This window comes from Myotis lucifugus, unplaced genomic scaffold, assembly GCF_000147115.1.
Source record: "Myotis lucifugus unplaced genomic scaffold, Myoluc2.0 scaffold_489, whole genome shotgun sequence".
NCBI lineage: Eukaryota > Metazoa > Chordata > Mammalia > Chiroptera > Vespertilionidae > Myotis > Myotis lucifugus.
In genome coordinates this window covers 449,638-473,869 of record NW_005871537.1, presented here as the reverse complement: position 1 = coordinate 473,869, position 24,232 = coordinate 449,638, and the positions used below count along the sequence as shown (strand labels likewise).

The window sequence follows — 24,232 nt, the reverse complement described above, 5'->3', positions numbered from 1 at the left end:
CCATTTCATGTTTTAGAATCATTAAACTTAAAGGAGCGTTGTCTCCATTTTCTTTACTTTGTCTTACAAAGTTACACGAGGTAGGAGGTAGGTAAACCCTCTGTCGGCAGCAAAGCCTGTGGGTTTTCCTCTCTTCCTCAGAAGTTTTTAATTGCTCTTGGCACAGCTTGTGGTGAACGAACACAGCTTGCGGGGGTGGAAAATGAAATGTTAACGAATAAAATTGTTAGCCAACTCAAAGAGTTGCTTTAAACAAAGGGGGTGCAGCTTGCATGCATATTTTATAATCTATCTTTAAAACATAACCAAAGCCCGTTGGAGATGCCAAAACAACTGTCCAATTGTTACAATGGTCTTATTTGTTCTTGGTGACGGAGCCCTGACACTGTCAGTATTAGCTGGACAGGCAGAGGGGATGGAGGAGTGACATTTGTGGGTCAGAGAGGTTCCATGACTGGCCTAATGGAAACCTGGAGGTGGACTCCTGGTTGGAGTTCTTGATGTATCGATGGGAATAAATGCCACAGAGATTGAGTCAGTGCCATCTTTTCTTGTACCTGCAAGTTCGTAGACTGTGAACTGTAACTTGACGTGGTCTGCTGAAGCCAGGAGCTGGTTGGGACAGCTCAGGACCATAGCTCAGGCTGCCATTTTGGAAATGTGGGTCTTTGGTCATAAGGGAAACGAAGGGGAAAATGAATTCATTCAATGAACATGGATTGAACATTTTCTGTGCTTGATAGAAAAACAGGTGCCTGGGAGAGCTCTTCATCTGCTTGGGATCAGCAGACGTAAGTCAGGGTGTCCTATGAGTAAGAGGCATGCAGAGGAATGGAGCCATTGTGTGGTCAGGAGGGGGAGAAAGTTCATGTGGCCGAGTTTGGGTGAGAATGTAAAATGTTCTTTTGTGCTCACTCCCCCTTCTTCCTGGTAGTCTCAGCCTCGATATCCTTTCTTCCATGAATCCCTTTCCCTGACCCCCGCCCCAGGACTGGCTTAGGTCCCCGGGTTGTGGGGTCTTGCAGTAGGTGTACCACTCTTAGCAGACCATCTACCCCCAGCCCCCCTGGATTATAATGGACTCTTACCTGTCTCCTACCCGACTGTAAGCTCCCATGAGAGGAAGAGCCAGGCAGACACAGCACCTGCACTTAGTAGGTGCGTAAATATTTGCTAACTGAAGTGAAGCTGTAAAGGTTTGAATCCAGTTGGGGAGGGCCCTGTAATAATACTAGGTGATATTTATTGATTGCTTACTACATGCTAGGCACTGTAAAAAGGTCTTGCCACATGTTAACTCATTTAGTTTTTCAACAATCCATGACATAGGTACTGTTATTATTCTGTTTTAGAGATGGAGAACCCAAGACATGGAAAAGGGAATGAGTTCGAAAAGGTTGCTCAGCTTGTAAGCGCAGAGCCTGGCTCAGCCCTGGCCATTGGGACCTGGAGTCCTGCCCTCACCCATTGTGCTCCCTGCCTCTAGCTCACCCTGTTTTGGAGACAGAGATTTTTCCATTTGTAAAAGCACCTGCTTTTACATTTGTCTAGAATAGCGGTTCTCAACCTGTGGGTTGCGACCCCTTTGGCGGTCGAACGACCCTTTCACAGGGGTCGCTTAAGACCATCCTGCGCCAGAACCGGTTTGGCTCAGTGGATAGAGCGTCAGCCTGTGGACTCAAGGGTCCCGGGTTTGATTTCCGGTCAAGGGCATGTACCTTGGTTGTGGGCACATCCCCAGTGGGGGGCGTGCAGGAGGCAGCTGATTCGATGTTTCTCTCTCATCGATGTTTCTGGCTCCTCTATCCCTCTCCCTTCCCCTCTGTAAAAAATCAATAAAAATAAAAAAATAAAAAGGCCCATCCTGCATATCAGATACTTCCATTATGATTCATAACAGTAGCAACATTACAGTTATGAAGTAGCAATGAAAATAATTTTATGGTTTGGGTCACAACATGAGGTACTGTATTTAAAGGGCCAGAACGTTGAGAATCACTGGTCTAAAACTATATTCTATTTAATATATGCTGGCTTAGAGCAGGAAAAGAAAAAAAGACACAAAGCCCTGCTGAGGGGTGATGGAGGAACATATAAAAGATAATTTCAGCCAGAGAAAAGGTAAATGAAAAAAATAAGACCAGGTAATTTAATTGACCTGTGCCGTCCACTGTGCCATCCACAAGCCACGTCTGTCCTTTGACCGTTTGAAATGTGGCCATTTCAAACTGAGGAGTGCTTTAAGTATATAATATGTACTAGAATTCAAAGATTTCATATGAAAAGAACATTATAAATATCTCATGAATAATTTTTAAAAATGTTTTTATTGATTTTTAGGGAGAGGGAGAGAGAGAAAAACATAGATGTGAGAGCATAACATCAATGGGCTGCCTTCTGCACGCCACCAACTGGGGCTCAAGCCTGCAACCCAGGCATGTGCCTTGACCCGGATTCGAACTGTGACCTCCTGGTTCATAGGTCAATGCTCAACCACTGAGCCATGCAGGCTGGGCAAAATGTAAATTTTTTATAGACTAAACCATAGGAAATTGCTGACATTTCTGACCTGCAATATGGCAAGTTCATCTGACGGAACCTGACATTGTGTTTGTAGTTTCGGATTTGCTTGTTTCACCGGTGATGTGCGTGGTCTGCTAGCAAAGAGCACACTGTTTCCTAATTATTTGGTCATTGGTGGGTGCCCAGAGGCCAGCGCCCCATCCTGTCGGCTAGTGGAGTACGATGCCCAACAACAAATCTATGTTGAAATGGAAGAAAACCTGACTGGCCACAAACTGGAACTGTCACAAATAATAGAACATCTCAAAGGCAGTACCTTGAACATTTCCTATTTCATGAACCTTCATCTTTGTGAGCCTGGTGATTTTTGGGACCCAGAGGGAGAGATCAGTGTCATTAGCACCTTTGGATCTTGGCTCTGTCAGGTCTCTGGGGGCATTTATTATTATTGTTGCACAGGCAGACTTTCTCCAGGAAGGTCTTGGCTCAGGACAAGTAAACTGAAAGGTTGGCATTCTCAGTAGGGGAGTGTTGTTGGGAACAGAAGTTGGGATGTGTTTATTCTCATATAAAAAGGCCATCAGTGCTGGCTCAGGTAGTCCTGTGGCCAAGTTCTGTTTCCTGGGTCCACCTTGGCGGCCTCATTATCTGTTATTACAGCTTTTCCCTGTGCAGGGGACCTGGGACCATGAGAGGCAACCACACACCAGGTGAATCATTTTCTTAATAGTCTTTGACTCCAGAGCCTCTGATGGAAATATTTGTTCACATTAGAGGGGAAGATGGTTAATACCTAAAATCTTTCCTTTTGCGTAAACATTTTCTGGCCTGTGAAATACTGTACCTACTACTGGGGACCGGTGAGTCCAGCCAGCGATGATGATTACCTTTGAACTCCCCAGTGGGATGGGTCTAGTGGCTCTGGGCATCTGGGATGGAGTGAGTGGGAGAGGTGACTGCTACTTCCCCAGGCTTTTTGGAGGTTAAAAGTTGACTGGGTATCTGTGCTTCCCTGGAATGACTAGGCATCATTTCCTGGTAGCCTATGTGCTGTTTAAGTGAATTTTCTAAAAGCAATAGAGGCGTGGTCTGTCCCTTCTGTAATTATTGAGATCTGAGCCACAAACTAGAAGTATATCGCACGGTTTCTAGATTGCTCAGCTCTGCACATAGCGTGACATCTGTGTTTACTGTCAAATGGTCAGCCAACTAATAGATGTCACCAAGTACATTAATTCACCACTTTCTCAACTCCTGAGGAACTCCTATTTTGGTAGCTTCATATCGAGGTGGGGTTAGGTTTAGGCTTAGTTACAGATTCTTTATTCATTTATTTTTCAGTCCTGATCAGTTTCTTTTTTTGGGTGTGTTCTTGAGTGATGATCGTAAACACCGGGCTTAGTTATGATGGACTGAGAAAGCCTTGTGATCTCCCGGGAGGTGGCTTGAGTTGAGGAGCAGCCAGTCACTTACTTTTTTTCACAGAGTACTTGACCTGCCTAAAAGAGCAGATGCATCTACACAAATATAAATAACTAGAGGCCCGGTGCACAAATTCGTGCATGGGTGGGGTCCGGTCAGCCCGCCCTGATCGGGACTGATTGGGCCAGGCATGCCTGGGGGAGGGGCCAGGGACAGTTGGCTGACCGTCCTGCCCCTGATCAGGGTGGAGGGGGGCAATCGGGGGCGGGGGCGGCCAGGGGGAGAGGCTTCAGGTGGTTGGCTGGCCAGCCCACCCCCTGGTTGAACTCCCAGTCAAGGGGACAATTTGCATATTAGCCTTTTATTATATAGGATTGTTTGTATTGGGTTTTTCTTTTACAGTTTTCTCTAGCTGTTTCACACATCTCTTCCATCTTCACATGAAACGCAGGAGGTTGGCATTGCTGTTTTCTCATCTTACAGATAAGGAAGCCCACGCTCAGCATTTCAGTGCAGGATTCTCTCTACCTCCCAACTGCCCTGTGGCCTGACATTCCCACAAGTGGCCAAAACAATTATGCAAATCCAGTTACTCAACACAAGTGGAGACACGATTATCTATCATGTATCAGTTCTGATCTTACTTTAGGTAAGTCCTGCTAGTACGCCCTGCTTTCCTGCTTGTTCATTCTTCAAACTCCTGTTTCAACACCGCGTGCTGTGTGACCTTCCACACCTGCCTCTTCCTGTAGTCCTGAGTCAGTGTGGGGCTCTACTCCTCATTCCGGGGACCAGATCAGAAACCTGGGTGTTAGAGTTAATATTCAGGTGATGTGGGCAGACCATGTGATCTCTAAGGCTCAGTTGTAAATTTGGAATTAAAACCTGCCTTGTTGGATGTTGGTCATATTTTGGGATAAAGGCTCCTTAAGGACAGCAGCTGCTGTTGTCATTTTTTAAAAAATCATCATATCCTCTCACTCACCCCTTACTTAACCAGTTGGCAAGAGCTGAAGATTTTACCCACATTAATTTTATTGATTCCATCTTCTCCTTTCCAATCCTTCCACCCTTAATTACTGCCATAATTTGACTTCTCACCCTAATCCAGTCCAGCCCCTCTAATCCATCATCTATACTACACCCAACCCAGATATTTCCAAAATAAACAAATTTAAACTTCCCCTTCAAGTCCTTCATTTGCTTGCAGAATAAATACAAATTCCCTAGTTTTTCCCCAAAGGCCCTCCAGGATCTGACCGTCCACAGTCTCATCTCACACACCCTACCCTCCACTGTGCAGCACTGGGACTCCTCTAAGTTCCCCATCCTGTCTTGACCCCCCAAATGCTACCAATCCCCATGCCTCAGTTTCCCTTATTTTCTCCCTGCCCTCCACACCTCTTTCCTCTGCCTAGCTAGTGTCCACTCGTATTCAGTTTTGTGATCTGAGCGCCCTACACATAGTCGGTGCTCAATGAATGAATGAATCAACTCTTATCTTAAGTGGCTACAGAGTGGCCAGCATCTTTACACCAGGGGCCCTCTCAGGTCTCTAGCCACCTTGGGAGGCTGACAAGGCTGGAAAGAGATGGGAAGACCCTGGTTGGTAGCTGGGCTACCAGGAGACCTAGCGTCTGCACCTGGAAACTCTGGAGGAAGAGAAAGGATGGCACTGTTGCCACCTTCTCTCTGCTTTCCCAGCAGCAAGAAAACCTATTCGCGATGTATCTGAATTCAAGTATATACAGCAGCTGTCCCGTTAGGAATTTATTTAGAATTGCCATTTGGCTATTTAGAATTTAAACCATAGTTATCCTTACATATTCCCTGCAAAAACAACAGTTCTTCCCCTCACCCCCCAAGCAACAGCCAGCTTAGAGTGGTTGTCTGTGGTTACCAGGTGCAAAATCTCCATTAGCTGAAAAGCAGCAAAGCCAGGCCTGCTCTGCGCAGAGGCTGTAGGGCCTTGCCCCGTTGGGATCAGAATGACACCTGTGCACCGGCATCTGCCAGCTCTCCGAGGAAGGTTTCGAGGCACTTAGACGCCGTCTGTAGAAAGACACTTAACGCCTCCCATCTTTATGTTATGCTTTACGTCTTTGGAAAACAGAAGCAGCGTGAAAAAAAATCATTCAGTCGCATGTATGTTCTAAGCAACTAGAAATCTAAGCCTTTCTAAAACTTCATGAAAAGTGGAGATAATTGCAGTGCTCCCTTCAGAGGTAGAGCTGCTGAAGAGGTTTGCGAATTGGCATCTCTCTGGCAGGTGTGTCTGGAACAGAATCACAGCGTCCACCGCATCCACCGGCTGTGTCTCTTGTAAATGCAGACCGTGTTAGAGAGAAGGCTGTGACCAGGGACAAGGCTTTGTTCTCTACAATTAGGTTGCTCTCTTTCTGTGTGTTTTCATAAGCCTTTTACTGAAGTACAACACAGAAAATAACACAAATCATAAGCTTACAGCTTGAATTTTCAAGTTGCCCTCTTAATATGTTAATATGGAATACATTAATAATTTTGGATTTGATGCTACTACCTATTTCTTATTTAATTAAATGAAGGAGTTGGGGAGGATGGAGATAGGAGTGAAGTTCTGAATGCCATTCTCTTGACACAGATGTTTCAATAGCCTTCCCATGACTCACGTGCTCATGGAGGCCAAGTTTTGTTTTCCTGCTGGTACTATCTGAGCCACTCATAGCCTGTAATTTTGTTGTTAATCCTCACCTGAGAATATTTTTTTCCCATCGATTTTTAGAGAGAGTGGAAAGGAGTGGATAGAGAGAGAGAAACATGGATCTGAGAGAGACATACCAATTGGTTGCCTCCCACACAGTGCCCTGTAGGGACCGGGATTCGAGCCTGCAACTCAGGTACATGCCCTTGACCAGAATCGAACCCAAGACCCTTCAGTCTGCAGGCTGATGCTCCAACCACTGAGCCAAACAGGCTAGGGCATAGCCTGTAATTTTTACCTCCACTTTTGTTTCTTTAGCCTTTTGAATACATGAATTCCATTAAGGCCACACACACATATACATGGTCTGCTCCTGCCTCTTGTGTCAGGTAGGACAGTCTCTTCCGCCTAAATTCAGTAATCGGTAGTATTCTACCATGTTTGCTTTATTCTCTTTTTTATATAGATTTGGGGGTGTGGGTGGGGGTTGTACTATTGATAGTACATTTTGGTCAACAGCAGACTTGCCCCTGAACGCTTCGGCATTCACCTGCTATAAGCAAGGACAATATCTTATATTAGAAAGTCAGTGATGACTCTATAATATTTCCTAATACCCAGTCTATATTCAGATTTCCCCAGTTATTCCAAGAACGTCTTTTTTAGTTTTGTCATTTAAACCATTGTGCGCTAGAATTTTTATCGCCTGTGATTTATCAGTGCGTCCAGTGATGGTGACAGCTCAGTGGAGGGACAGTGGTGGAGCGCTGCGCTTCATACATTAGACAAACGAGCCACTCTCCCTGGAGAGACAGCACTCGCCTGTCTGCTGTTGGCAGTTCCCTCCTTGCTTAATGCAGCAGTGGAGGCAGCGATGGAATGAGTGAATGAGGATTCATAATACCCATCACCACTGTGAATGAATTGCTTACAACTTTTAGAAACCCACGAATGTTTATTTGGTAAAGCTAATTGAGTCAGATGCCATTGGCTGAGGCAGCCAGGTACAACTGTTGGTAGCGGCTAGGAACCACCTCTTGTGTGCCGGTTTGCCAAAAACTGGCACAGAGCATAGCTCTGTGATCTTAGCACCAGGGGCCCTCTCAATTATCTCAATTATTGCATAGCTCAGGGCAGAATATTTGGGTGGGCCTCAGGAGTTTTCCAGGCATTTGGACCTTGTGGTACAATAGACTTTATTATTATTATTTGGCACACTTTAAAATTCATAGACTAATTGAACAGATAGTACATAGAGTTCTATATACCCGTCTACCCTCCCCATTTCGCTTATTGTGTAACTTTATTATTGTGTACATTTGTGTATAGTGCAACTAATGAGCCAATATTGGTACACTGTTAATAGCTATAGTTCATAGTTTGCATCAAGGTTCACATTTTGTGTTGTACAGTTCTATGGAAGGTTTGACAAATGCATGTCATGTATCTATCATTACAGTTCCATACAGTTTTGTTGTCCTCCAAACCCCATGCTTCAGCTTTTCACCCCTCTTTCTCCTCCCCCCACCACAAGAGCCCCTGGCAATCACTGATCTTTTTATTGTCTCCATAGTTTTACTTTTCCCAGAATGTCATTCATATAGGTGAAATCATGCATTAATGTAGCCTTTGCAGACTGACTTTTTTTTCACTTAGTAATATGTATTTAAGGTTCCTCCATGTCTTTTGGTGGCTTGATAGCGCTTCATTTTATCCCAGAATAATATTACACTGTGCCACATTTCGATTATTCATTCACAAGTCTTGCTGTTTATGTTTAAACAAATGATAGAACATTTCAGCTCATAGTAGGTGTTTGATAAATAGTTATTAAAGACCTAGTTAGATTGAATCCCTAATTTTTCTGGCAGGTATATAGTGCCAAGGGAGAGTGATGGAAAAGGCAATTATGTTGTTGGGCATTGATGTTTACTAATGCGAGGTGTTATTTAAGGAGAGAGCATTTAGCCTGGCCAGCCTGGCTAGGTGGTTGAGCAACGACCTATGAACCAGGAGGAGGTCATGGTTCATTTCCTGGTCTGGGCACATGCCCCAGTTGTGGGCTGGACCCCCAGTGTGGGGCGTGCAGGAGGCAGCCAGTCCATGTTGATATTTCTTTCTCATCGATGTTTCTATCTCTCTCTCCCTCTCCTTTTCTCTCTCTCAAAATCAATAAAAACATTTAAAAATATATTTAACCCTGCCATGGCTTCGCCCAGCATCAGTGGATGGCTCTTATCTCAGCTGCCAGCAGCAGTTTAAAAATTCCCGCTAGAATTTCCCTAACACAGTAGCCACCAGCCACATGAAGCTATTTGAATTTAAATTGATTATAAGTAAGTAAACAAAACGAAATAAATCAGCACGCCTGTTGCATTAGCCACACTTCAGCTGCTCAATAGCCACTAGGTGGCCAGTGGCTACCATTTTGGACAAGGCACATATGGAACATTTCTGTTGTCATAGTAAATTTTACCGGACAGCCTTGATCTCGAGCATTCAAACAGAAGGATGGAATTGAAATTAGTTGACCAGGCGGATTTCGGCTTCAATGCTGAACTGCTTTGTGCTGTGACAATTTTACAATGGCAGAGAGGAAGGCCAGAGATTTGTTTGCTGGAGGAAAGTTGCTTAAAATAACTTCCTGGGGATAAAAAGGTTGCCTGGGCCAGTGAAGCTGTGAAATCCTCCTTGTGTGACAGCCCCGGGAGGCAGGGCTTGACAAAGGTTCAGGCCCTTGATCAGCCAGTGTTAAGGAGTTTTACAGAACTCTGGGCTCTCGCTTGTTTAGTTTGGTGAAAAAGCAGCGGCTTTCTCTAATTTGAGGGGTTGGGGTGGGTGTGGAGAGGGAGTGAAACTGCTCAACTAATAAAATGGCAGATTGTACACCCATCCCTTCAGTCAACTCCTGAGGTTGCAGGAGGCCAGGAATGTGACACCTGAATGATCATCAGATATTTGCCTTGAAATTGAAATTATTCTTAACTTGGGAACAAAACAAATGGCAAGGTTTTTTTTGTTTTGTTTTTTTGCCAGTTCTTTGGATTTGATCAGATCTAATTTCCTTCACGTGGTGAGTGCCACGCTGACACAAAGTATTATGGGCTGTTACTATACTTCGATTTCAGGTCTGTATGCATTTTATGGATGGCATTTTCATAAAGTCTTTGGTGTGTTTTTCTCTAAGCAGAAGTGCGAATAGCAGACATGACATTAAATTGTGCTTTTTCCCTTAATGCCTAACCTGGAAATTGGCTCTTGATGCTGGTGAGGGTTTTTAATATAATTTTTAAATGAAGATGCCAGATTGCGCTGTACGCACATTGTAGCTTTAAGCGTCGATTTTTCACCTTTTGAAATGCTTGAGTTTCTAAGAGGCCTAATGTGGAAAGGCGGGTTTGACAGGGTAATAGATCTACTCGAATTCCTGTGAAAAGACTTAAAACATTCTGGTATTTGGACGTTCAGTCAGGATGTGACCACTTGGAATCATGACTGTCTTATAAACACAGGCTTAGAATTGATAGTTTTCTCTAAGAATAGGCACAGAGAAAATAGAATATTATCTTGCAGATGAAGAATGGGGCATGCCAGATCTCCAATGAAGACAGATTTCCTTTCAATCTTTCAGCTAGTGTCACCTGCAGAACAACCCTTACAAGAGTTGCTGAGGTTTAATCAGCATTTAATAATTATTGCATTCGTTCGACCGACTTTTCAAAGCAAACATGTCCCTTGAATGCAAGGCAGCTTAACAGATGGATTTCTTATATCTGCTCTGGTTTTAACTTAATTTTGAAGATATATTTTAACTTTAGATACTGTTTCATGTTAGCGAAGTCTAGAGAAATTGATGATGGTTTCTTAGCATGGGATTCTCTTCTTAAAAGCCGTGAATGGGAAAAGAATCAATATTAGTGATTTCCAAGTGGCAGCTTTTTCCAGAGCCCCCGGCACGATTGATCACAGCTGCTTTTGTAAAGGATTTTAAAAGAATAATCTGCATTAAAAACATTCTTCTCGGGTATGAGCGTCAGCAGTTCCCAGTGTGTTTCTGGGGGGGCTGGGCTGCACTGTGGCCACTTGGAGGGATTGTGGCTGCCCCGGGGGCCAGGGCGGCGGGGCAGAGGAGCAGCTCTTAGGTGAGGAGCTGTTGGCTCGCATGCCAGAGAGGTTACCCGGGCAGCTGCAGTCATTCGGCCTCCAGCGCAGGGGGGGCCAGAAGCAAGTGGTTTTCGTACGAGCAGTGTGCAAGGTTAACAGCGGGGAGAGAGAGTCGGAAGTATGTCTTTGTTCCGAGCCCTGCTGTGGGCAGGTGTGTTCCGTCAAAGTGAGGAGTCATGGAAGCTGATAGCCCCCAGCCTCCATGTCCTGAGAACCGTGTGGAGAGGAGGACGCATCTTCATGGGCATCTAACACATGAGCCTATGGCCAGGCTATTCCGAGGCCGCACGCTGATCTTGTACCAATTAAATAGCCAACCTGGCTCTGTGGGCAGAGGCACTGTCTGGAGGCGGGGTGCCTGGAGCGGTTAACTCTATTAGAAACAGGTCTCATCTTGAAAAGCAAGTGACAGGACCAGAGTGAGAGACCATGGATGTGGGCTGGGCTCCCACGGTGTGTCATTCTCAGGGAGACGCTGTGCTCTCTGGGAAGTGAAGATGTAACAGGTAGCCCAGCTGGCTTTCCTCCTAAGAAGGGGGCCTCTTTGACATCGGTTGCTTCGCAGAAGGCATTTGCAGCAATACGGTGGCCCATTCATTTGCAAGGAATGGAAGATCCCGGGGATGCGGGAACTTTTAGGAAATACTGTTCAGTGTATCGTCATCATTTTTTATTTTGGATGCTAAATCACCGCAGAGGCCTCTGGGATGGCTTGCTTCAGAACTGGGGAAATCACCCTGGCCCATCAAGGGCATGATGTACCTGCACTGCAGGTTCCCCGCCCTGGTTGGGGTCTGTGCTGGAGGCAGCCAGGTGATGTGGCTCTCTCACATCATGTTTCTCTCTCTTTCTCCTCTCTCCCTCTACGCCTCTCTTCCACTTTCTCTAAAATCAAAGGGGAAAAAAAATCCTCTAGTGAGGATTAACCAACAAACAAACAAACAAACAAAAAATAAGCCACAACTGGGTGAATTAGCCAGAAAGCTGCTTTTATTACTGGACTCGCTTGGAGGGGAAAAAATTACTTCAAATGGTCAGATTTTTGACTCATATAACTATTTGCTTTTCTTTATGTCCCATATTTGTTGGAAAACAAAATGCTATGTCTCTTACGAAATGGTACTTTTGAATGTATGCTTCAACTGAGACTTAATTATCCCGCAATTACCCCGAATCACCCCCCAATTTGGGGGCAAATAATAGTAATAATATGCTCTTTTAAAGTATGTTCTCTAAAGTGCTTTTTAAATCTTATTTTTTCATTGAGCATGTTATCCTACTATCTCGCAGAGTTTTTTCTTCCTCCTCCTCCTCCTCCCCCTCCTCCTCCTCCTCCTCCTCCTCCTCCACATCAGATCATAAGAATCAGAGTACAGGGTTGCATCAGCAGACTGTCTTCATATGGAGAGTCTGGCCGAGGTAGATCAGAAGGACAGGAGGCGGCGCTGAGATGGATTAGGTTACAGTCGGGAAGGCTTTGGCTACATGTCGGTTTGCACAGCCAATAAAGTATGTATTGTTGGGGAGGGAACTGTGACTGTCCACAGGTCTCCTTTCCTCTTCATTTGGCAGGACCATAAATGTTATCTTCAATAAATTACTCAGGCACCAACTGAAGTGCTTTCTAAAACGCATTTGCCTGGCGATGGCACAGGTCCTGTGACTGTGTACACACGCCCCGGGGAGCGCGCCCTTTTGTCTGGGAGCTCGTGTTCCTGCCTCCAGGGTCATGCCGCAGCCTGGGGGAGGCCCCGTTTCCCGGGGAGTGTCATGCAGGGTCTGTGATGGATTTCATAATGGACTCTAAATACCTTTAAATCCTTTCCTGGTTCCTCCATCAAGGAAGCCATTTCTTTAAAAGCTGCTGGCCCTCATTGTTTGTTTTACTTGGCTAAAAAAAAGTTTGGTCAAGAACAGTTCCTTTTATAATATAGCAAAAAGGAATCCAGGGCCTGGGGCTGTGAGTCTTGGGTGGAATCGGGGTATTTTTTCCAGGAGATCTCAGGAATGTGAATAATCTTTTGGGCACACCGTGCAAACCCCACTGTGACTTCGCTTTGAGTATTAACAGTTCGGAGCAGCTTGACTCCAGTTTTGAGATCAGCGGTCTCACCACCTTTTGATTTATCCCCTTCTGCTTAGCTTTGCTTCTTTGCAGTAAAGGAACCAGCTGCGAATGTCATCTTCTTTGAAAAAGCTCTGTGAGGTCAGGTAGTCACTGTGTTGACCCAAAGGTTTTTCTGGAATCGGCAAAAGGAGAGGCAGTACGGGAGGCTCCCTTTGCAGACAGACAAGCTGAGAGCGGCGGGAGGGCCCTGGACAGCCAGAGCAGCGAGGGACATCTGGGGGGCTTGCTGGCGTGGCCCCCGCTGCAGGGGACTGTGCTGGAGGGGGGACTGCTCTGGGAAAGCCGGCGACCTCACCTTGACATGGAGTGGCTTCCTGGCCTTACACAGCCCAGGAGGAAAGAGCAGCTGATGAGGTGGGTAACTAGATTCCAGACATTTTAGAACAAGACTTTTGTGATTGAATGAATATCCCTCTGACTGGACCTTTGCCTTTGTGACTTCAGAGTGGCACTTTGCCACAGTGTGAAGATTTGTTCATGCTGTCACTTCCACACCATAGCATACTGCGGGTAGATTTTTAAAAATCGGATGCACTTCATCTCTGTTTGAATGTATTAACTGTTAAATAATTCATAATTAAGTTTTTAGAAGTCAGTTGTACTGTTTGGAAGCTCTCCTTGGTCATTGGTGACCGTGGACTCATTGGTTTTGTGCTCTCTGTACATTTAGCACCGTGTGTGTGTGTGTGTGTGTGTGTGTGTGTGTGTGTGTTGTTTAATGTAATAGTAATATCAATTAGGAAAGAAAGCATTCACAAGCCCACCTCACTCTTATTCTTTTGTTTTTCATTCCCATTTCAGCGCCTGGTCAAATGGATATGAAATTTTAATAGAGTTTCAATATTAGAAAATATTAAAACAGCATATGCTTTTTAAATGTAATGTGTAGTCTGAACATTCTTCGTTGCTGTATGGTATATGATTTTTAATGCTATGAGAAAATTCATGGCATATATAATTCACATAGCTACCCCTCTGTAGTTGGCCTTCTGTTGCCTCAGTAGTCTTTCTTTTCTTTTTTTAAAATTTATCTTTATTGTTGCAAATATTACAAATGCCCCCCTTTCTCCCCATTGACCCCCTCCATCCTGCCCCCCCCAGGCCTTTACCATACTACTGTCTGTGCCCATGGGTTATGGGTATTTTTTGACGAACTCAGTGATTTCCTTTAATGCAGTAATAAACACCCCAACTCTTCTTGTTTTTAGAAGATTTCCTTAGGATAATTCCTGAGAGCTGAACTATCTGGTGAGAAGGTCTATAGATTTTAGATTTCCTTAAAACGCATGAGCAAAGTGCTTCCCAAGGGGCTCGTGCCCATTGCTGGTAGGTGACCCCTATTCCATAGTCTTGACGTGCCAGTCGTAAAGCGTCCATGTTCGTGCTAACATTCCGTCTCGGTGCTGGCTCAGCCCTGCAGCCCGGGCTCCTGTGGGAATCCCATTTGTCAAGTGCTGTGGAGCACAGGTTCCCTCTCTGCAGGGCCCGGGGCCTGGAAGGGCAAGGCCCGCCCTTTGGCCCTGCGGTCTTGCCCATTTTCCTGTGGCATTCAGCCCCCGTGTAGGGTGGAGAATATAGGTGGCTGTGCCGTGGGGCCCTAAAATTCCAGCAGCTGAAAACCCCTTGGAGTGAAGTATTAAATCTAAACCAGAGTTTGTGGGCTTCCTGCGCTTGCCGTGGAGTCTGTTCCATTATAGTAGTTTTTACAAAACATTTCTGAATTAGAAATAAATTCCAAATCTCTTTTCTTCCCCCCTCTCCTCCTGCCAAACACCACCAGGAAACAGAATCTCGTTATTTCAGTCCGAATATATTAATAGTGACCCTCTCCGGCACTTGGGACTTTTCAGGTTAGACTCACACGGCTTCTATTTTTACTCTAGTCTAAACTGTGGTCATATGGATAGCAAAATAAATACTGGACTATTCTAGCTTGAGTGGTGGAGAGGCAGCGTTGCTTATAATAACATGACTACAAACTTCTTCCCTCTGTTTGATATTCCAAAAAAGGAAGAAAGCAGGACTTGGAGCACATCTGTAAGTCATGAACATTTTCCTTTTGTGTGTCATGCATATTCAACATAATCCCACTCAAAGTCCCAGGCGTGGCTTTCATATACATTGCTTCAGAGAAATCTGTTTTTGTTGCCAGCAAATTTAATTCAAGACAAAGGTCCCTTCCCTTCTCTTCTCTGGATCAGGAATCCGAATACCCCCCCACTCCCCCCAGATGACTTTTTATTGCAGAGGAAGGAGACAGGTTTTTGTTTAGTATTAGCAACACACCAGTTTCAGGAGGAGTATTTTTTTAAAACCTATTAATTGAATTTTATAATTCAAACTAGAGTCCTGGTGCACGAATTCGTGGACCGGTGGGGTCCCTCGGCCTGGCCTGCGCCCTCTCACAATCCGGATGTTGGACTACCAGTTTTGGCCCGATCCCCGCAGGCCAGGCCGAGGGACCCCACGGGTGCACGAATTCGTCCACCTGGCCTCTAGTATGCATATAAGATCTTTGATTAATCTCTTTCCGCCCTCCCCCCTCTCCCATTCCCTCTGAGATTCATCAGTCTGTTTCATGTTTCCATGCTTGTGCATTGAGCGTCTGCCCCCTGGTGGCCAGTGTGCATCATAGCTACCAGTCGAATGGTCAAACTGATCAGTCGCTTTGGCTTTTATATATAGAGAGATATTTCAAAACTGTCAGAAGGACATAAAGTGAAAATTCCCTCCAGGTGAGACCTTTTTCTTTTAGTTAGTTGTCTCTGTCACTTCTCTAGGCTATAAAGTTTGGGGTCTGTCAACAATTTGGGTGCAGAGTTTTGATTTCTTTCTGCTCGGCTTATTTAGTTAAGGGTTCTTGGACCTCCCTGAAATGGTGGCTTATAGAAACTGGGGTTTGGATCACAGGAGTTTGTAGGTGATATGCCAGTGACAGGATTATTGATAGATGAGCATATTCTCAATGAGTGTCTGTGATCAGGGCTGTTCATTGTTACCCAGTTCCAGATGAAAGGGACATGGACCTGGGGAGTTGCATCCAGCCTGTTGTGTGTGTCCCGATGCCTTGGGGGAGGAGGAGCGTGCAGTTAGATAAGCACCTTCGATCTTCTGGGTCATCATATCTGCGATGCTCTTACATTTACCCAACAAACCGCTTATTGAGCCCAGCTACTGTTCTGCAGACTCAATAGACAAACATTATGGGAAGAAAAATAATTCTAAGCACAAGCTATGCCAACATACATACAGTGAGGCACCTTTTCTGAAAAGGATATTGATCCTGTTTAATCCTAAATACATATTTAGATGAGCCAAGTGTTCCTTTGGCAAGAGTTTTTTGTCGTTGTTTTTGTTAACGTGCTGATTATTGTGCTGAGCATTTTATTAAAGAAAGATTCTATTTGAGCTTTGTTGGCTAGGAAATCTAACTGCGTTGAACCATATTCAGGTTTTTGTGTGGTTTTTTTTTTTACAAAGAGGAAAATTTTTACAGTGAAGTGTGCTAGCTCAGTGTTGCTTTTTAAAATGCTTTTTCAGCCATTTCAATGTTCTCCAAAGGCTAGCTCTGTGCCTAGCTCGTTGGAGGCGTTCTGAACAAGTTGGCTGTTCCTTCTGAGCTCATACTTGCCTTCCTGGCGTCGTCCTCACAGGTAGTTAGAAGGCTGGATTCCAGGTGTCCTTTTTAAAGAGACCAAGTAAGAGAACATTGATTTAGTTTACCCAGATGTGAGGGAACCAGGTAACGTCTTTAAAAAGTATGGTTATTTCTTCTCACCAAATGGTTGAACAGCAGGTTCAGCCTTTCAGAAAAATGTGCCCTCTTGTTGGGCCTTTACGATACGCTGGTTCATAGAGCACAGTGATCGGCCTGGGCCTCGCCCAGAAATGTACATTCTGAGTGACGAGAAAGAGTCCACTCCACGTGAGGCATCCACCAGGAAAATCCAACCCGGATCCTGAGTTCCCAATGATCAGTTCACACTTAAAGGAATGTAAATAGACACAGTAGGAATCCCATCATCTGCCTGCGTTGGTTGTTTCAAAAGGTGCATGGAACCAGTCGTATTTCTCTCCAGTTGTCTGTAATTTGGATTTTTTTTAAACTTGATTTTTCTTTGGATCTTACATTTTTATGAGCAGCCCAGTCATCCTTTAGTCGCACATTTCACACTCAAATGTGATTCTACCTCTATATAACCTGATTTTTTTCAGAATTGGGTTTATTTTCCTAAGATGCACCAATAAATAATTCAAATTCATACCCCATTCTATGGAAGGAAGGTGTGCTGAAGTGTTTCTTAAAGGGAAAGATCTAGCTTTCTGTGTAATTAAGAACCTAGTGTTGGGGGCAGTTCTGAGCTGAAGACCTTTTTTCAGGTAGTGATTTAAGAATTTTCTTCCACGTGTGACCTCATCTTTGACCTTGACTTTTGTATGCATTATATAAAGGATGGTGGAGCAAGCCTGGTACATTATTAGGTACCAGGTAATTGTCTGTAAACAAACCTTAAAATAAGTGTTTGTAAATACAACAATATTTGATTATAAACTTATATATCAGTCATATCTCATACTCAAGGACAATAGTACGTTTTCCTAGTAGTAAACATATGGTTCTTTCTATTACAACGTTGGTTCAGGAGGAACACCTGAGGGAGAGAAGGTACTACTAAAAATGAATGAACGGCATTTGCTAGACATGGCTCCAGGCTTTTTCGCTGTGGGGAACTGACAGGACATGGGGCAGAGAAGAAACTGTTTAGCTAGAGCTCTTAACTCTTAACCCAGAATTTTCCCATCTGTGATGCCAAGAATGCTAGTTCTGAAAGACTTTACATAGCCCTAGCCAGTTTTGCTTAGAGCATCGGCCAAAGGGTCCCAGGTTTGATTCTGGTCAAGGGCACAAACCTCTGTTGCAGGCTTGATCCCTAGCCCGTGTGGGGCACGTGGGCGTATGCGGGAGGCAACCAATCAGTGTGTCTCTCTCACATGGATGTCTCTTGCTCTCTGTCTCCCCCTTCCTTTCCACTCTCTCTAAAAATCAATGGAAAAATACCCTTGGGTGAGGATTAACCAAAAATAAACAAACAAACAAACAAATAAATAAATAATGAAAGATGTTAAATAGATACTCTGGGCGGTGGGGTGGGCGGCGGGGGGGTGGGGGGTGGTGGTGGTGGTGGTGGTATGAATTTCCATGGCCAGTGTTTGAAAGTGCTGAATCCAGCAGAGTTCAACATGATTATTACTCTTCTTCTCAGGGCCTTTTTATGATTATATGCAAATCACAAGCAAAGCGGGGTGGGAATAGGCATAGTGTGGCCAACACTTTCATTGAGTTCACATGTTGAGGTTCACAGGGGCTGGAATCCCTGCTCCCTGCCTGAGCTGGAGGTCTGTAGTAGAGATTGTTGAGACGATGAAGTGTGCCAGTGCTTGTAAAACACACAGCTCAGAATGCCTGGCACATACGGGACATTTAACAGTTAGCTAGAGCTAATCCTTCTGAACCCCCGGCCGGATGGCTCTGATGTCTTCATGTTCTGGGTTGTCACAGTGCAGCAGAAAGAGCCCAGAGTAGGGTAACCAAAGTTTTGGGGCTCCCTTTTGGCCAGTAACTAGACTGGATGATTTTTAGCTAATTTGCCACTATAGTGTTCTGTTTCTTTTAACTTTTGAAAAAAAATTGATGCCTATAATTTCTTAGTCAAACTCTAATATTATAGGCTCCTTTGGGTTATACTATAGAGGCCAGAATTGTCAAGTTCATGTAAAGGGCAAGTATATAATCTCTGAGTCACTGTGTGGGAGAAATTATTTCATTTAATATGTGTGTCAGCTAGTGATAAAATAATTTACTAAGTCACCTCCGGAAGGATAAGCTAAAGTTAGTCAGTTTGGCACTTGGTGATCACCCTAAACGTTAGTATAGAATCAACATCAGGACTGGATGTGTCTTTATCCTAAAACTAAGAGGCATCATCTGCTTTCTGTGATGTGAAACAGAATGTAATGTCAGGCAACATGAATATTTTACTGTTGTGTCCAAAGGCTAATTTTCTGAAGGTTGGGTCCAGGGGTGGGTGGTGTTCGTGACTGTCTGACTTTGTTACTAACCCAAGTTTAAACCATGAAGTGATATAATACCTACTACATTGAGCTTTAATGATCTTACCGGTTCCACTAGGGCATTAGAGGGCATTCATCTAGTGGATAAAGCAGTGCATCTTCCAAGGAGGACCTGGGATTTCTGAAGAACAGAGTCCCACGCGGGCAGGTGGAAGGAAGCAAGATAGTTGTTCATGAACGCTTTACCTACGTGAGAAAAATCCAGCGATTAGTTCAGTGGCAGTCTCACAACTTTTGTGAGAAAATGGACTGGTTTGTGCTATTTCTTATGAAAACCCAAGACTGGTGTTGCATTAACATTTCTCTGGGAAGACCTGCCTCGTGTATGGAGGCTGTTTAGTGCTTCAGTTTCCGCGGCTGGACGTGGCACAAGCAGGCACCTCTATCTCCGTCCGTTGCCGATTCCCCCTCGTGGTATCTAGTTGCTTTCCACGACAGGTTTGCTCTTCTGTTTGCACCTCTTGCATGAGCCAAGGGGAAAGGTCTGAAAGACGAGCTTTGCTTTTCTTCCAGCTTGTACTCCAAGCCCTGTTAGCCAGCAGGATTGACACCGCCTCACAGAAATGGCCAGTCCCAGATTAAACAACCTCGCCGCCGTGAAATCCTCCCGTAGGGCGGCTGCACTGCGCCCTCCCTCCCGGGTACTTTCATCGGTGGCTCTGTCTCATCCAGCCAGAGGGTGTTCGGAGGGTGTCCTGGGGGGTTGGCTGGGTGTGAAAGCGGTTGTCTGGAGTCGCCCCTTTTGGTGGCTTTCTCAAGAGATGCACATCGTCTTGACCTAAGGCAGTGGTTGGCCAACTGCGGCCCGCGAGCCACGTGCGGCTCTTTGGCCCCTTGAGTGTGGCTCTTCCACAAAATACCGACTTCTGCGCATGGGCCACGGAGTTTCAATCGCACTGTACGTGCGCGCCCGCACGTGGCATTTTGTGGAAGAGCCACACTCAAGGGGCCAAAGAGCCGCATGTGGCTCTCGAGCCACAGTTTGCCGACCACTGACCTAAGGGAATGTTGCTGCATAATTCATTCCCTCTCCAGGCATGTTAACTGCAAAAGTCCTTTCAGCACAGTGTGGCGTCTTCGCGAAAAGGAATGTGTCCCATTCGGAAAGGTATTTTCTGTTTAAAGGCAAGACACTGGAGATACTCTTGGAGCGTTATCTGCTACAGAGTGAGAAGGGCCCACTTATTGTGAAATTGGACTCTCTGGAAGGAATTCGGGAATTCCTCCCAGGCGCTCGGCGCTCCTGGCAACAGAGCAGGAGATGACTGTGGGTTTGATGTGAGAGTATTTGCCACACGGGACGATGGAGGAACAAGTACCTTCAGCTCCATTGAAGCACATTAAACATCCTGGCCCTGCAGACCCCAAGCAGCCGAGGGCAAGTCAACTGCTCTAGGCACGCCCCGACCTCCACGCCAGGTCTTGTAGCAATTTGGTCTGCCAGCTCCTTGCAAGGAGCCCGTGGGCATGGGGAAGACGGTTGCTTGTCAGGCTACTTCTGTGCTTGGACTGGGAGAACTGTGAAGTGTCCAGGAGTCTCTGGGAGATCTTTCTGCCCATCTGCTTTTTAGTTTGACGGATGTGTCAGTCCGGACAGCTGGGTCACCTAATGAATAGAAATTTAATTTCCACACAGGGATCAAATATCTTAGTGTTTCCCATGCCACGTCAAACTTGCCTGACAGAGCCAAGAGGAAAATGCAAGTCATCCAAGGAGTTGCTGATAGGTAAACGGAGTCTTTTACTTACTTTTTTAAAAAGACTCTAAAGTTACTTAATTGGATGCAGTGCAACACGTATGGGGCAGATGATCGCCCAGGCTCAGACGTGAGAGATTTTAATGATCAGAACCCTGGAGGTCTTGTGATATGTGTTAACTCTGAAACCTGAGACAAAGGCTACTTCGTTTTAGGTCATCTCAGTGGACAAATATTTGTTAAGGACCCGTGCGCTTTGGGAGGGGCAGGGAGCATCCACAGGCCACGAAGACCTGCCTTGAGTGAGTTGTACTCAGCTGAGGGGTGAGAGAAATACACACATAACAGTTAAATAACCGGTGACTATTTATGTCTCAAATTGTTCATATGCTACAAAATCCAAAATAGTCGTTTATAACTAGGGAACATATAAGGACCGGAGAAGTCAGAGGCTGTTTGGGAGTAGGCTTTTAGAAAGATTGAAAGAGCACAGGACAAAGGTTAATACCAGCAGGACTGAGAATTGCTTTTAGGTGGGAGCACATATTGCCCGCGTGGCATTAACTGAGCACCTACTATCTGCCAGGCACTGGGACTGCAGGGAGTTGGGGTAGATTAATGACTAACCGGGTACAGTCCCTGCCGTCCAAGGAGCTGTGAGTGTAATAGGGTCATTTAAGTTGATGGTAGAGCTGTAGAATGCAGGGCTCCTGATACGGTCCACAAGCTTTGGGAATCACGGCCTGGAATGGTGATAGCCTTGGAAACCGGTCTAATGCAGGATGGATGGCCTCAGATCGCAGAGTTAAGCTGTGACCATTCTAGCAGAAAAATTCCAGCACACTCCTGGCCCAGGGTGGTCATTCAATGCCCGAAGCCAGCCCGCTGGAATCCAATCCCTAAGGTTTCGGCTCAGAATGCGCCGGTGTGTGGTAGCTCAAATACAACGGGTTCCCAGGCTCTCCTGTCAGTTGGCACTGAAGCCTGGGGGGTGGTGGGGAGTGTGGGCTCAGGTTTAAAATACTTCGGCGTCCCCAGCCAGCCGCTGAAACCTGAGAGAATAAAGTGGTAGTGTTGTGGAGGGCTGGGCCCGGCTGTCCTCCTAGGAAGGTTCCAGCCATAGAACAGAAAGTTTTATTTTCAGAGGAAATCTGATGAAAGCCAGTGTACTGAAGGAAACATATTTTTTTTTATTTTATAATTCCTGTTAGGAACAAACATTCTATTTGACTTTTTAAAATAGGATAATAATGAGCATGACCCTGTGTCCAAACACAAATATTGTTTAGAGGCTGAGTCTGCTTTATTTGTTCCTGGGCTTCTATGAGATATTGGTGGTAAAATATCAGTTTACTAAAACCATTTGGAAAAAAAAAATTGTATGTCTACTCTGCCTTCAATGCATGCGTGTTACTCCTATTAAAGAGCTAAAAGCTGTGGAGCTGGTATACTTAGTGAGTGATCCATCATAGCCAGCGAGCGATTCGCTGTTACCAAGTGGCAGTAATAGAAAAAGAACATGCGAGTGTGGGCTTAGCTGCATTGGCCATGAAGGCCCTGCTAAGCCAGTGAGCCCTGGAAGCGGGCTCGCGGTGGGCTTTCGCCCTTGTCAGTTGAGCATCACTGGCCTTGCTCTTCGGAAGGTGCCATGCCTGGCCTCTGCCTGGATCTGGGCTGTGGCAGGAAGCTCTGGACTGCCCAGGCCCCTAGGGAGCACTTGGCTGTAGTGATCAGCGTGGCCAAAGCTCTGAGCAAGGCCAGGCCGGCAAACGTTGGGGGGCCTCGATGGGCCCCTGGGTGATGATTTAGCCTAAGCACCTTCATACCTTTGTATGCATCCCCAAGAACGTCTGACATGACGTCAGTGTTTTGTAGCTTTCCCAGTAAGGGTGCTACACAGTGACTGTGACAGAGTGAATGCCGGAGATGGCTTAAAACTAGCCCTGGGCCACCGAAGCTCAGGTATAGCGGAATTCAACCAAATCCGCACGTGATCAGTGCTGAGGTCTCTGTGCCATCTTCGTTCTGTGGATAAGGCCACATCGGCCTCCCTGGGGTCATTCATCTGTGATCAGCCCTCCATGCACATTAGCAGGGAGTCCCCAGGAAGGGCAGGGCCAGAAGTGGGGGTTCAGGGGCACAGAGGAGAGGGAGGGGTGGTCACTGCGGTGGAAACCTGAAGAGTAAGGCAATAAGCACATCCCTCATTTCCTCACCGTCCTGAATCCCTTCTCTTTCCTTTCTCAGAGGGCAGAGCTGACATCTGATAAAGACATGTACCTGGACAACAGCTCCATTGAAGACGCTTCCGGAGTGTATCCTATTGATGACGATGACTACGCTTCTGCATCAGGCTCGGGTAAGGCCGGGGACGTCACGCTCACCTCCGTTCTCCATGCTTGCACGTGTGCATGCACACATGCACCCACATGCGCACACCGTGTCCTGGCTTAGACAGGGAGACAGGCAGGGTGCACAGGGGTTAAGAGCATGCTCTCTGTGTCCAAGTGCCTGGGTGTGAATTCTAGCTCCCCGTCACCTACACTGTGAGATGTTGGGAGTGTATTTAACTTGGCTGGACCTCAGTTTCCTCATGTATAGCATGGGAGGTCCCTACCGCATAGGCTTGCTGTGAGGATTAAAGGGGTTGGCACATCTAAGAGCTCTTAAGAGTGTGCTGCTTGGCATGTAGTCAGTGTTCTGTCAACATTAGCTTTTAATTGTATTACTCAGGGTTTGAGAGTGACGTCATGAAAACCACTCCTTCAAAACAAATCCTTCAAACACTAGTTTTTATAGAACTGCCAACCCTATGTTGAAGATTATGGATGACACCAAGGAGAGTTATATGTAGTTACTCCTAGGGTGTTGCTCAAAAGTAGAAGGGAGAATGTAGCAGGGATAGCCTCACCTCCCTGGTGTATCAGTTATCTGTTGCCTCAGTGATGCCGTGTAACAAACCATCCCCAAATGTTGAGGATAAAAACCACAGTCACTTATTTAGCTCATCGTTCTATGGGTTGGCAGTCTAAACTGGGCCAACCGGGCTCCTGCACTTGTCAGTGGTCAGCTGCGGGTTGGGAATGCAGCTTTGCTGACCTTGGCTGGACTTTGTCATATCTCTGGAGCAGCTGGGCAGACTTGGCTCTGGTCCACACGGCCTCTCATCCTTTAGTTGGCCAGCCATTTGTTCACAGGGTGGAGGCAGAGATCCCAAGAGAGCAGAACTGTGCAAAACCTCTTAAAGCCTCGGCTTAGAACTGGCACAGCATCCCTACCACCTTTTATCGGTCAAAGCAAGGCTAGCCCTTACTCCGCCTCTTACCAAAAGAGCTACAAAGTGACACTGCAGAGGACGTGGGAACAAGGAGGAATGAGCCGTTCTGGCCATTTCCGCCATCTACGGTACCTAGTACATGTTTCACCTGTGCCAGGAATGGCCCCTAAGAAGCTGAAAAGAGGAAGAGCTTGTGCATATATTTAATT

The 24,232-nt window shown here is 45.7% G+C and overlaps 1 protein-coding gene across 1 annotated transcript in view; it reads left to right on the top strand.

The window, feature by feature from the left end:
• The window catches only part of SDC2 (syndecan 2), a 93,030-nt gene that overhangs the window by 60,034 nt on the left and 8,764 nt on the right, over positions 1 to 24,232 (top strand). The window contains exon 2 of the mRNA XM_006103539.3: positions 22,994 to 23,105. Coding sequence (XP_006103601.1) covers positions 22,994 to 23,105 — 112 coding nt within the window. The remainder of the gene's footprint in view (positions 1 to 22,993; positions 23,106 to 24,232) is intronic.